The sequence below is a fragment of the Hippocampus bargibanti genome, linkage group LG01 (genome assembly GCF_051943395.1).
Source record: "Hippocampus bargibanti isolate YZ-2025 linkage group LG01, ASM5194339v1, whole genome shotgun sequence".
Taxonomy (NCBI): Eukaryota; Metazoa; Chordata; class Actinopteri; order Syngnathiformes; family Syngnathidae; genus Hippocampus; species Hippocampus bargibanti.
The window spans coordinates 7,828,588-7,842,507 of record NC_142734.1 but is presented as its reverse complement, the minus strand read 5'-3'; the positions used below and the strand labels follow the sequence as shown (position 1 = coordinate 7,842,507).

The 13,920-nt window shown below is 43.5% G+C and overlaps 1 protein-coding gene across 1 annotated transcript; it reads left to right on the top strand.

The window, feature by feature from the left end:
- The first annotated feature begins 54 nt into the window (after window positions 1–54).
- On the top strand, window positions 55–13,915 carry smc1a (structural maintenance of chromosomes 1A). Its single transcript, XM_088993336.1, has 26 exons — window positions 55–429; window positions 692–880; window positions 1,037–1,149; window positions 1,311–1,514; window positions 2,130–2,368; window positions 2,451–2,709; window positions 3,959–4,099; window positions 4,547–4,629; window positions 4,701–4,800; window positions 4,873–4,980; window positions 5,057–5,242; window positions 6,508–6,687; window positions 6,923–7,069; window positions 7,249–7,386; window positions 7,456–7,572; window positions 7,656–7,762; window positions 8,639–8,780; window positions 8,854–8,999; window positions 9,087–9,240; window positions 9,314–9,421; window positions 10,489–10,645; window positions 10,726–10,880; window positions 11,392–11,543; window positions 11,625–11,694; window positions 11,773–11,883; window positions 13,260–13,915. Exons 1-26 carry the CDS (start codon window positions 321–323, stop codon window positions 13,338–13,340), a joined length of 3,696 nt encoding a protein of 1,231 aa, XP_088849462.1. The 5' UTR covers window positions 55–320; the 3' UTR covers window positions 13,341–13,915.
- Window positions 13,916–13,920: the final 5 nt, after the last annotated feature.

Genomic DNA, 13,920 nt, shown 5'->3' with positions numbered 1-13,920 from the left:
AACGCAACACTTGGGTTCTCGCGAGAAACTGCGAGGTTACAGCTCTCGCGCTCAAAGCTCTTCCTGTTGGGTCGTAAAATGGCGCATTGTTGTCACCTCGGCATCGTGACCGAGTGGTAAAGATTATGCCTGAAATGCAAATATTAATGGCTAGATGCGCGCCACGATGAAATGGTCTGGCGTCAGACTAAGCTGGGACGTTTATTTGTTTGCATTCATGCTTTTGTTGTGAGAGCACTTCCAGTATAAATCGATTGCTAGCATTAGCCAGATTTTTTTACGTCAGCTGTAACACTTTTGACGATTGAATTCCAACTAGAATGGGTTACCTAAAACTCATAGAGATCGAAAACTTCAAGTCATACAAAGGACGGCAAATCATTGGACCCTTTCACAAATTTACGGCGATCATCGGTCCTAATGGATCTGGTAAGTCTGTCAATGCAAAATGCCGGCAATCGGTGCAACTAACTCCTCCAAAGAAATTGCATAAAACGCACATCCAATATGTATATTCTGCATCAATAGTCGGCATGCCATGGGCGTGTACCTCGGTTACGCTTCATAGACACTCAATTAGAAACAATTTGCTCATTGGAGCAATAATACGATTCGCCTTTAACTGCTTCGAATGTGCAGTTGTCTGGATGATAAAAGCGCATAAGAACTAACAATCTTAACGTGTCTACAGGAAAATCAAATCTCATGGATGCCATCAGCTTTGTATTGGCAGAGAAGACCAGTAACTTGCGTGTGAAGACTCTGAAAGATCTGATCCATGGGGCACCTGTTGGGAAGCCAGCTGCCAACAGAGCGTTTGTCAGTATGGTCTATCAGGAAGATAATGGAGAGGAACGATCCTTCACCAGGATGATCATTGGTAAGAACTTCATTTGTAAGTCACGCTTTGTTATGGTCTTCAGTTTTTGTCTGAGACTACTTTTTGAATTTTCCTGAGCGTGTTGATGTAAATTTGCAGCCATCTAAAATCATCCAGCATCTCTGACTTTTTGATCGCTTGACTAATATGTGTCAGGTTCCTCTTCTGAATACCGCATCAACAACAAAGTGGTTGGTTTGCCGGATTACAGTGAGCAGTTAGAAAAACTTGGCATTCTCATCAAGGCTCGAAACTTCTTGGTTTTCCAGGTGAGCTGGAATATCTATAAGAAATGTTTATTTGTCCTTCCAATGTATCATAAATGCTTTGTGTGTAGGACGGTATTCATTTAGAAAGACAGCATTCAAATAAATTAGTGTGATTTTTTTTTTTGTTAACATTCAGTGTTTTGTTATGATTATTTCTCTAGGGTGCCGTGGAGTCTATTGCAATGAAGAACCCAAAGGAGCGCACAGCTCTGTTTGAGGAGATCTCCCGCTCAGGGGAATTGGCCCAGGAGTATGACCGCAGGAAGAAAGAGATGGTGAAGGCGGAAGAAGACACCCAGTTCAACTACCATCGCAAGAAGAACATTGCAGCCGAGCGGAAAGAGGCCAAGCAAGAAAAAGAAGAGGTGAGTCCGTATTTGTACACTCGATTCATATACAACGGGGCCTCGGTTTACGGACACCTTGCCTTACGAACTTTTCGGTTTACGAACGTTACATTTATGAAAATTAAACCTTGGATTAAACACTATTTTCGCGATACACAATCCTCACCACGGCTGGCGGAGTAATCTTTGGCGGAAGAACACCAAAGCACACGACCGAACAGCGCCCCAGCCGGCCTACCTTTCCACACCCCCTTTCTATGAATGCACACGTTGATCGTCTTCAACGATACTTTTGCCGTTATGGGACCGAAAAATACCCCACCATAGGTTTAAACTGAAATTAATTTGATACAGAAATAAAAAGTTGTAGATATCATTCATAAATCATGGTTTTGAGTACCATGAAATGCACTTCTCACTCAAATGCAAACAGCAAACATAACCAATCTGTTGATTAGCATCAACTTAAAAAACGTTTTAGGAACAATAGGATACTCTTCAAGCGTTGTATTAATTTGAATGAGGGATAAAAAAATCCCAATGTACTTCATGAAAGAAAGGTTGTTTTTTTTTTCTTGAAACTCCATTCAATTTACCCACTGACTCTACCTTGGCCCTCCCTGTTTGATCCAGGCTGAGCGCTACCAGCGACTAAAGGATGAAGTGGCAAGGGCCAGCGTTCAGTTGCAGCTCTTCAAGCTCTACCACAACGAGACTGAGATCGAGAAGCTGAACAAAGAGCTGGGTCAGCGCAACAAGGAGATTGACAAGGACCGCAAGAGGATGGACCATGTGGAGGAGGAGCTGAAAGACAAGAAAAAGGAGCTTGGGAGGCTGATGAGAGAGCAGCAGACAATTGAGAAAGAGATCAAGTGAGTTACCATGCTCTTACTCTCTCAGTGTAGGGGTCATGGTTGGCTTTCATCTTGCTGATCGGTTGACTTCTGCTCCTAGAGAAAAGGACTCTGAGCTAAACCAGAAACGGCCGCAGTACATCAAAGCAAAAGAGAACACCTCGCACAAGATCAAGAAGCTTGAGGCGGCCCGGAAATCATTGCAGAATGCCCAGAAGATGTACAAGAAACGCAAGGCGGACATGGATGAGCTTGACAAGGAGATGAAAGCGGTGGAGCTTGCCAAGCAAGATTTTGAGGAGCGCATGGAGGAGGAGGCGCAGAGCCAGGGCCAAGATTTGACCCTGGAGGAGAACCAGGTACCATGAGCTTGAAATTAATATATTCCTATTACAAAACCAGTGTTTACAGTTTTTAGCCAAGACAGATCTTTTTCAAAATAAATGTATGAAACAGCACGCCACCCAAAGTGTATACTGAAGTAATGTTGGTCTCGCATTGGCATTCATCGATAATCAAAATCACGTGTGACTACAATACACAATGGAAGCACAGAATATCTGGGCTCAATCTGAGGTGAACAGACACAGTCTTTTAAACTGTCATCCTCGGATAAGAAATCTAGCCTTGGGCAGAATTTAGGACTCCTTCACAGGAAGAGCTCATTAGCCAGGTTACAAATCTATCAATTCATGGAAAAACAACCCATTAAAAGGTCTATGTTATGTTTGTTTATGGATGTTGGTTTATGGTATGGATGGGTGCTTCTACCATGGGACGTCCAGGGGTGTGGTATTCAAATCAAGAAGACTGTGTTTTACTAATGTATCACTTAAATTTGCATATACAGTAAAGTCTCGTTATATCGATATTCAAGGGAGTCCGAAAAAATATCGATATAACCGGGACTATCGATATATCCGACCCTGTTTGCATGTAATTTTCTCCGTGCGTGCATAGAAATAGTATCGATATAACCGGGACTATCGATATATCCGATATCGATATAACGAGACTTTACTGTACTTCAATAAATAGGTACGAAAAATACACTGCCCCTAACTACCCAAGGTGCGAACTAGCATGGCCGTTAGCCGTGCGTCGCTTGCCTCGTTTAGTCCGATCGCCTTCAGATATGTCGTGAAAGAGTCATACCAGCGGGACCACGGAACTGGTGGTTCACCGGGGAGCGCGAGGAACGAGGGGGGGGGGGGGGGCTGTGTAGAAGTCCATTTTTGTCGGCAATGTTATGTCGAAGGAATGAGAGGAGAAGACTTGCTTTGTCAACGTCTTTATTGTGCCTCCATGTTAGTCTACCTGCCGGTCGTGACGTCACCGCTGCGTTTCGACCTGTCGCAACAATCTGTAGCAGTGTGACATATGCTGCACAGAGGTCGGGCGTCGGTCGAAAAAGTACACACGAAGTGGCTTCATGAAAACTGCCCCCTGCCGACAGTAGAAGACAATCTTCCTGTGTTCTAGCCTTTGTTCACAGTGTCCGAGCGAACATCTCTGCCATTACCATAGCAAATGTGGAAGAGGCATTCCTAGAAATTGGACAGACCCAATGTAAAGGACTCAAAATAATCATGTCTGTTTCACTTATAGGTCAAGCAGTACCATCGACTGAAGGAAGAGGCCAGTAAACGTGCTGCCACCCTGGCTCAAGAGTTAGAGAAGTTCAACCGAGATCAGAAAGCCGACCAGGACCGCCTTGACTTAGAGGAAAGGAAGAAAGTGGAGACAGAGGTAATACGTCTGTGTAAGCTCTGTTGTTGTTCGTTCAGGAGTGGTCCATCGATGAGAAGGTTTCTTTAGCCGTCATCTATACTTCCTTGAAGGTGTCGGACGTTTCACTTCTTATCCTAGATGCTTCTTCAGTGAACTAAAGTCTTACTGGTAGTATAGGCCCTATATATATATCCCTACTGTCCAGACATGGCGGTGCCGGACACTGCTATGATAGGCACCGCCATGTCTGTAGGGATATATATATATATATATATATATATATTATAGTTCACTGAAGAAGCATCTTGGATAAGAAGCGAAACGTCCGACACCTTCAAGGAAGTACAGATAACGGCTGAAGAAACCTTCTCGTTTAGAGACAGAGGTAATGAAGAAACTGGAGGGACGGACGTCTGCAACATTTCAATGGAAGCAACTATAAATGACCATCGTTCTCTTTTCCAGGCCAAAATCAAACAGAAGATTCGAGAGATTGAGGAAAATCAGAAGCGCATTGAGAAGTTAGAGGATTACATCACCACCAGCAGGTCAGCCACACCGCACTTAGAAAAGTGCTTTGAATCGGGTGGCCTCATTTCTTTTCACCGTTACTGCGCAGGCAGTCTCTGGATGAGCAGAAACGCATGGAGGAGGAACTGACTGAAGAAGTTGAAATGGCCAAGAGGAGGATTGATGAGATCAACATGGAGCTGAACCAGGTAGGCGCAGTAGTGCGCACACGCACACACATGCGTCACTGTGTGTTCAGATGTCATGTAATTTTCACCAAGGTCATGGAGCAACTCGGCGACGCCAGGATCGACAGGCAGGAGAACAGTCGCCAGCAACGGAAGGCTGAAATCATGGAGAGCATTAAACGACTGTACCCTGGCTCTGTGGTAATTAATTTGTTGTGTCTAACGTGTGAATGCCTTTCACGTGCCTGATGTTGGCAACATGTTCTTCTTTCTGCAGTATGGCCGCCTGATTGACTTGTGCCAGCCCACACAGAAGAAATATCAGATTGCCGTGACCAAAGTTTTGGGAAAGAACATGGACGCAATCATTGTTGATTCCGAGAAGACTGGCAGAGATTGTATACAGTACATCAAGGAGCAGCGAGGAGAGCCGGAGACCTTCTTGCCCCTTGACTACCTGGAGGTGAATGATGATATTTACGCGACCGGGCACCAAGGCTGACAAATCAGATGAAGTGTTGCCAACGAGTTCAGGCCACAATCCGCCGAGCTCGTTTACGATTGGCTGTGTAGAGTATGTGGGCGGGGAAAAAATCCCTCTTCCCAGTTCAGGCTCCGAGGAGGAGGCGATGCATAACTAAAGGTAATGGCTGCCGGCACATAATTCACTAATTACGTGCCCAGCTTCAGTAATGGTTTACTGAAGACCCAAGGATATATGTTGTCGTACTACAGGTGGTGTAGGTGTGAATTTATTTTACGACTATTAGAGCTTCTGTGTTTCATACTTCCCCGTTCAGTGTTTGACTTAAACATACATTCCAGACAAAATTTAGCACTGAAGCAATTTACGAACGAATTCATCTTACGAACGAGCCCCGTTCAGTGTTTGACTTAACCGACACCTCTGGACAAGTTGTGTCCATAATTTGTAAAATCACTTCAAATGACTTCTACTGAGCGTATTTTACAAAGATTCCACCGCATATAGCTATATTTTATGTTTTAAGACCCCCGCTGAATATTCAAGAAGTCTTGTTTTTGAGGCGATGTCTGACATGACGTCACGTCAGGAACGCCACTGACTGAGAAAGTGACACACAATGCATTTAGGGTACTTTGTTTGGTCTGAAAACATCGTGTTGATCCGTGTTGATGGCGAAATTAGAAGGAAAAACACATAAATAACGCAATGGTGAATCGTTGTGTGTCGCAAATTCCCAGCAGACAAATCAGCCCATTTCCAACAAAGCTTGTGCGCCATCTTGTGCATTTTCTGGGACGCTACATTGGAGTCCAGACGGCTCGAATTGATACGGAAGGACTTCTTTAATTGATTGCAAACATTTATGCTTTCCTCTTCGGAACTATTTGAATCATATGCATAACTGCATGAGTAACAACAAAGCATCTTCTCCGAATCTGAACTCCATGAGCCCATTGTTTTGACTCTTGAGCAAGGCAAAACGTCCTGGCGTGACGTCACTAACTGAAAATCCCCAGTTCCGATGTCATTTTGTGGCAGTTTTTGGACACTTCAGTGTTTGACTTAAACATACATTCCATACAAAATATAGCACTGAAGCAACTTACGAACACATTCACCTTACAAACGACCTCTTGGAACGTATCTCATTCCTGAGGTGGGGAGTGTCTGTATACTGTTTTTTTATGTTATTATTGGCTATTGACTTTATTTTGACTGTGTGTTGTCTTGTCTAATCGCAGGTTAAGCCAACTGATGAGAAACTTCGAGAATTGCGAGGAGCCAAGCTAGTGATTGACGTGATCCGTTACGAGCCTCCTCACATCAAGAAAGCCCTGCAGTACGCATGCGGCAATGCTCTGGTCTGTGATAATGTGGAGGATGCCAGGAGGATTGCCTTTGGAGGCCCGTACAGGCACAAGGTACTGTCCGCATTCGTTTACTGTTCTACACGGAACATTCGGGACACCTTATGAGCGGTTCCAAAACAAAGGAGAGTTAAAAAAAACACAAGCTCTGGGGTATTTGAGGAAACAATAGCCTCATGTATGTTTGTCGTCGTGGTCACTCTGTGTAAGTCCTTTTGAATCAAAAATGTCTCGTTCATGGTCATTCCGTCCCTAACTCTCCAACCTCTCTTTGTCCTCGCACATCCAGACTGTGGCCCTGGATGGAACCCTTTTCCAGAAATCTGGCGTCATCTCAGGGGGAGCCAGCGATTTGAAGGCCAAAGCCAGACGCTGGGATGAGAAAGCGGTTGACAAGCTCAAAGAGAAGAAGGAGAAACTTACCGATGAGCTCAAGGTCATTTTAGATCATCTCTAATTGAGTTATTTCCATCATTTTCACTTGCCCGGCAAGGTTTTTCCTGGTTCAAATTGAAGCGCAGGCAGATCATATCGGCCTTCTGGTTTTCGTTTTGGAGAACTTTATTACTCTCCCTATCAGTACAAGCAAAACGAGCAATTTCTGATGCTTTATAGGAGCAAATGAAGGCCAAGAGGAAAGAGGCGGAGCTGCGTCAGGTGCAGTCGCAGGCACATGGACTGCAGATGAGACTGAAGTATTCGCAGAGTGACCTGGAGCAGACCAAAACCCGCCACCTCTCTCTCAACATGCAGGTACCGCTTATTTAAGCCACCCTCCCTTCGGCTCACCTCCTCCTTTTTCAAGCATTTTATACCCTGCAGGAGAAGTCCAAGTTGGAGAGTGAATTGGCCAACTTTGGCCCTCGCATCAACGACATCAAACGGATCATCCAATCACGCGAGCGGGAAATCACCGACCTCCGTGACCGCATGAACCTGGTGAGCCGCAAGCACAAAAGATGCGCTCTGTCTCATTAGTCACTTGCGTGTAGGGGTGCAAAGATTTTTCAAATACTTTACAGGTGGAAGATGAGGTCTTTGTTGAGTTCTGCAAGGAGATTGGTGTGAGAAACATCCGAGAGTTTGAGGAGGAGAAGGTGAAGCGGCAGAATGAGATCGCCAAGAAGCGGTGAGTTCATCCAATGGAGTCCTGAAGTTGCCGTCTCCTTCATTTCGTCCTGTCCAAGCGTGAAACATCAAGACACTCTTTTCTCAATCCCATGTAAGAAAATAAAACAGCACTTTGTAATATGGTACTTTATAAAACATGACATATCGTCCAAATAAAATAGAATGTCAAGAATAAAAATGTTTACAGACGCTCCCCTACTTACGAACATTCGAGTTACGAACAATGGTACATACAAACATTTTTTGTAGTAACATATGTAATATTCTCTCCAGTTGTACATGTACATATCTTTATAGAGCATATATTTATTAAATGTTTATTTTTTCAGTACAAACCAATACAGGTTACTTGTACATCCCTTAAAAATACATTCTGTACAAAATATAGCACTGAAGCAACTTACAAACAAATTCACCTTACGAATGACCGTTTGGAACGAACGTATCTCATTCGTAAGTTGGGGAGCGTCTGTACCACATTTTCTGCTTGATTTTAATACACATTGCGCTGCTATTTCTGATGTGTGCTCCCTGGCTCCACAGATGCAAGATTATACTGACATAGGGGACACATGAGCACAACTCCTCAGTCAGCCGCAGTAATATGTGCAGTTCCTCACAGAGGATAAATAATTGCTCACTATATGTCAAACTGCCGACTGCCATGATACAGCACTCGGAGTTCAAACTTTAGCTCCCGAGTCAAAGCACGCAAGTTGTCTTAATATCAGCTCCTATCATGAAAAAGAACTCCAAAGTCAGGACATTCATATATCAAGGTGCTGCACCCCCCCCCCCCCCTCTTTTTGTTGGAGTGTGGGGTAATATGAGTGACATACAGTAAGGACTGACATTGCATGGAATATTTCCACAGTCTTGAGTTCGAGACCCAGAAGACTCGTCTAGGAATTCAAGTGGACTATGAGAAAAACCAGCTGAAGGAGGACCAGGAGAAGGTCATGATGTGGGAACAGACAGTCAAGAAGGACGAAGCTGAAATTGAACGTCTCAAAAAAGTACGGACGTGAAGGTTATTCATTTCTCCAGTTAGCTTTCTTCGCTCACGTGTTCTCTTTTGTTTCTCATCAGGAGGAGCACAGACACATGAAGATCATTGATGAGACGATGGCTCAACTACAAGACCTGAAGAACCAGCACCTCACCAAGAAATCTGAAGTCAATGACAAGAACCACGACATGGAGGAAATCCGCAAGAAACTGGGTGGCGCTAACAAGTAAGTTGCCGCCGCTGTGCTCTGACAAAGTCTCCCTTCCCTCCCTTGAAGGCGCCTGCTACAAAGGCTCTGGTTGGTATTTCCCAGGGAGTTAACGCAACTCCAGAAGGAAGTGACGGCCATTGAGACGAAACTGGAGCAGAAGCGCAGTGATCGTCACAACCTCCTACAGGCCTGCAAAATGCAGGACATCAGGTTGCCTCTTCGCTCAGGAACCATGGACGACATCAGCCAGGGGGAGGTACGGATGAGCGTCGGAGCGTGTGACCATGTGTTTTACGGTTAAAACTGCATCCGCCTCTTTGCCGATTCAGGGGAGCTCGCAGACAGAGGAGTCGAGCAGTCAGAGGACCTCCAGCAGCGTTCTGGCTAAAGAGGCGCTCATTGAGATCGATTATAGCAACCTGTCTGAAGATCTGAAGGCAAGAGCGGTCACACCATTGCGTCTCATGCACACATGCCCACGCTTCCTATTTGACGTTGTTTTGAAATCAGATGTTTCCTTCTTAAAACATGCCGCCATCACGGTAAGAAGTCCAACTTTGAAATGAACCTTACCGCATAGGACATGGACATCAATGCTGTGCAGTGACGGGGTGTGCATGTCACTCCGAGGCCTTCAATAGTGCTACGTCGGATTCACAGATCTGCGAGTGTGGTGTGTGATATCACTACACATCCACTAGAAGATGCCGGTAGCCAGGAAATAACCTGTGACTTGAAGAAACTTAAGACATATTGTCATTAAACCGTTAAAATTTTTACTATGAAGGTGTAGATTCATGATAAGCTCATACAATTGCAATATTATTTGCTCTTTTTGCTGTCCAACCTTAATGATGTCCATTTCTTTCTCTAAAAGTCCGCCTTGAAATGGCTTTAACAGTATATCTGCAACCAAATCATGTGCAAGCTCTGGCCAGTATGTTCTTATCACTCACGGCTAGTGATACTATGATTGGCTAGTGACTAGCCAATTATGTGACTAGCCAATCACAATTTGCAAAAACTCTGACATTTCCAGCACCTTCCAACAGGCCTTGTCTATCCAACTTGAACTCTGATTGGTTAAAGCAACAGTTTCACCGACTGATCTTTATGCTTCAGGGTCTTATTAAGGCATACAGGTCGATATCTGAACCTGGTAACAAATGATGGCTGAAATTTGATTGGTTGAATGAACGAAAACAAACATCTGGAAGCACAACGGGAAAAGGAATGAAAAGAAGCTGAAAGACAATTCAGAATTATTTAATAAGAATTCATGGACAAAATATAATTCAGATTAATCTTTGATTCAGATATTTTTAGGCCAGCAGAGAAGGTCTTGCAGGCCCCGACGGCCCACCACTAATGCTGAGGCACGGGATAAAAATCGGAACTCTCACCGTCTCATTTGAAGGAAGAAAAATAGTGTCTTCAGTCCTAAAAAAAATGCACATTTATCTTATGTACTTACTTGTATGTATGTAATCCTTTTTTCCTTCAGGATACCTTGTCAGAGGAGGAGATCAAGGGAGAGACAAACACGCTCCAGCAGCGTCTGAACGAGCAGCAGAGCATCCTGCAGCGAATCAGTGCCCCCAACATGAAGGCCATGGAGAAACTTGAGAGTGTCAGGGACAAGTTCCAGGAGACCAGCGATGGTGAGTTGCCGGACAAAAACGTGATTTCTATTGAGATGCAAGTATGGACGTTTGACTGGCGTCATCTTTTTGCACTCAAGAGTTTGAGGCTGCTCGTAAGAGGGCCAAGAAGGCCAAACAGGCCTTTGAGCAGATCAAGAAGGAGCGCTTTGATCGCTTCAATACCTGCTTTGACTCGGTGGCCACCAACATCGACGAAATCTACAAGGCCCTCTCGCGCAATAGCAGCGCTCAGGTAATTGAAGGTCTCACTCGATATTTTCTGCGATCCAGACTGCTGGCAATTTGCAGATGGATGGATGGTTTAATTCTTCTTTATCCACAAGTTTACTGTACAAATATGCCATGAATCTGCCCAGTTGGATCAACCTGCTGAAAAAAAACCTATCAAATAGTATTTGATAAGATTGTAGGTTGTTTGCTCAGGTAATTTCCTTTACCTGCCAAGGTTTTGTATCAAAAAAATATACTGGACCCCAATGTTTACTTTTCAAACCACTGTTCATTTTAACTATGTGTCATAAAAAAAGCCATCACCGCGGCTTCCTTAACTCATTCACTGCCTTTGCTGAATTTATTCAGGAATTGAAAATATGATGTAGAGTGCCATTCCCGAATTTGTTATTTTTTTATGTTTGGGTCCCGATAAAGCGCTGGTCAAACCTCTGGCAATGTTTTTCCCCTTCCACGAGGGGACAAAACCCAGACTTGGGTCCCGTCATTCATAAATGAATTTGCTTTTGTAGGCTTTCCTCGGTCCCGAAAATCCAGAGGAGCCGTACTTGGACGGCATCAACTATAACTGCGTGGCTCCTGGAAAGCGGTTCCGTCCCATGGATAACCTGTCTGGAGGAGAGAAGACTGTGGCGGCCCTGGCGCTGCTCTTCGCTATTCACAGGTCAGATAAAGACTGGTAGCCTTCACTTGTTAGCACAAATACATAAGCCACATAAGATGACTTTTCTCCCCTTGGCCACAGCTATAAACCCGCCCCCTTTTTTGTGCTCGACGAGATTGACGCCGCGCTCGACAACACCAACATTGGCAAGGTCGGTCAATGATTGCTGCCCGAATTGCATCGTTAATATCGCCGGTATTGCAAATAAATCCTTTGTTTGCCTTCCAAGGTGGCCAATTACATCAAAGACCAGTCAGTGCAGAACTTCCAGGCCATCGTCATCTCCCTGAAGGAGGAGTTTTACACTAAAGCAGACTCGCTCATCGGGGTTTTTCCAGAGGTGCGTAGCTTTTTGGTAGCTGTGTGTTCTTTAACATAATGTAGTGATGTCAAAATAGCTTAACTCATTCACTGCCATACATGCGCAAAAATGTGTCCACTCTAGTGCCAGGGTTTTTGTCATTTTCACTCGAATTCCAGGACCCAAGAATATTGAGTTTTAGGACGACATAAACCAGGGTTGTCAAAGTCATTTTTTTTTGCCGCGGGCCACATTGTAGTTATGGTTTCCTTATAAGGGCCATTATGAATTTGGGGAAGCCATTAGAATGTTTAATCCCCTCCACATATTACATATCGAGCGCACGTCAAATTAATGAATAACTAGTTTTCAAATCTGAAGTAAAGAAAAGTGACTGTTATTGTGGATTACATCCAAAAATATGAAGGTGATGGTTAGGATTTTAGCAAGCATCATGGAATTTCACAAGTTTGATTTTCTTTCGCGGGCCGAAAAAAATTGTGCCGGGCCGGATTTGGCCACCGGGCCTTGACTTTGACACCTGTGACATAAACATTCAATGCAGCGTAAGAAACCTTAGACTATCTTCTTTCATCAGGAAAAGAAGTTTTAATTCCTAAATTATATGGGTCAGGAGTAGAGGTAAAAAATGTATTAAAGCCCGAGCCCGACCAATTAAACTGATTTGCAGTCCCAAGCCCTAAGCAAACCCGAAATTTCACATCATTTGTGAGGATTTATTACAACAAACAAAATCCAAGTTAAACAAGACTGTTTCAACATTTGCATCTTTTATATTTCTGTGGAGGCTACATTAATCCAACTATTTTCTATCATTGAACGAGTTTTTTTTTTAGAGTTGACGGAAAATTTAAGGTCATCTTTTTGACGGGTTGTACCATAAACCACAGCAGCAACAGTACGTCCTTAACAAGTGCGGAACTTTAGGAGAGATAGAACACAGAAATACAATAAATCTACATGAATGAATTTGAAGAATAAACAAAGAATAACATTAGTTTAGTATACACACATTGTTTTAGTATACATTTTTTTTTAATATAACCAAAAACAGTCTGTGAGAGAGAATATCTTCCCTCTCGTCTGGTAATATGGTGTGCAAGTGGGGCAGCTGTACAAAAGGCAAATGCTGCCCCCTCGTGGAAGGGAAAAAACGTTGCCAAAGATCTGACCAGTGCTTTATCGGCACTCTTCTGCAAGAAAAACCAAAACCCGAACAAAATCGGGAATGGCGCTCCACGTCATTTTTTCAATTCCCAAATAAATTTGAGAATGGCTGTGAATGAGTTAAAATAAGTTTTGCATTTTCAACATCATTCTTCAATTGATTGATTAGCAAGTTCAAAGCTAAAGTTGCGTGGCATATCTTGCCTTTTTTTCCCTCCCATCCACAGCAAGGCGACTGTGTTATCAGCAAAGTGCTCACCTTTGACCTCGCCCAGTATCCTGACGCCAACCCGAATCCCAACGAGTAGTGTTAAATTTTATGTCACTTATAAATTCTCCAGCAATGTTCATTCCTTCTTTTTGTTCTGTATCAAGTAGCATCGTATTTCCGCATCACTGTTTTATAATGTATCTTATGATATGATGTGGTAGGAAATGTTCTTTGCTTTTTTGTAGTAGTATTAGTGAATGGTTGTCCCGCAGAGAGTTACAGCCAGATTTCATGTACACATTTGTTTTTACTTAATCTTCTTGAGAATCGCCTGGAAATGTGTAGAAACTGAAAGTGATACACAGTTGTTTCATGCGCAGATTTTCCGAACTTTTATGTCAGCAGGGGTGCGATGTAAAGCTTTGACTTTTAGATTTTTGTTTATGCGCTGATTCAGCACGCTGGTATTAAAATATGAATTTGGCTATGTGCAAAGTTTGTGGAGCCCACCAGTCATCAAAAAAAGAAAAATAGTATTCAGAACAGCAATGGGTTTCAACTCCCCCAGGCCAAATTCGGAATGTTCATTGGGCAAAAGTGAGGCAATTTTTTTTCTCTGGTGTCTTTTATCGACTGTAACTTTCTACAAATAAAAAACAAGATTATTTAAAATCCTC

Bases quoted from the DNA above. Each gene is read 5' to 3' on its own strand.
- smc1a (XM_088993336.1), top strand. From the start codon at position 321: ATGGGTTACCTAAAACTCATAGAGATCGAAAACTTCAAGTCATACAAA. The intron at 2,710-3,958 runs GTACCATGAGCT...TTTCACTTATAG, and splicing joins TGACCCTGGAGGAGAACCAG to GTCAAGCAGTACCATCGACT. The intron at 8,781-8,853 runs GTACGGACGTGA...GTTTCTCATCAG, and splicing joins AAATTGAACGTCTCAAAAAA to GAGGAGCACAGACACATGAA.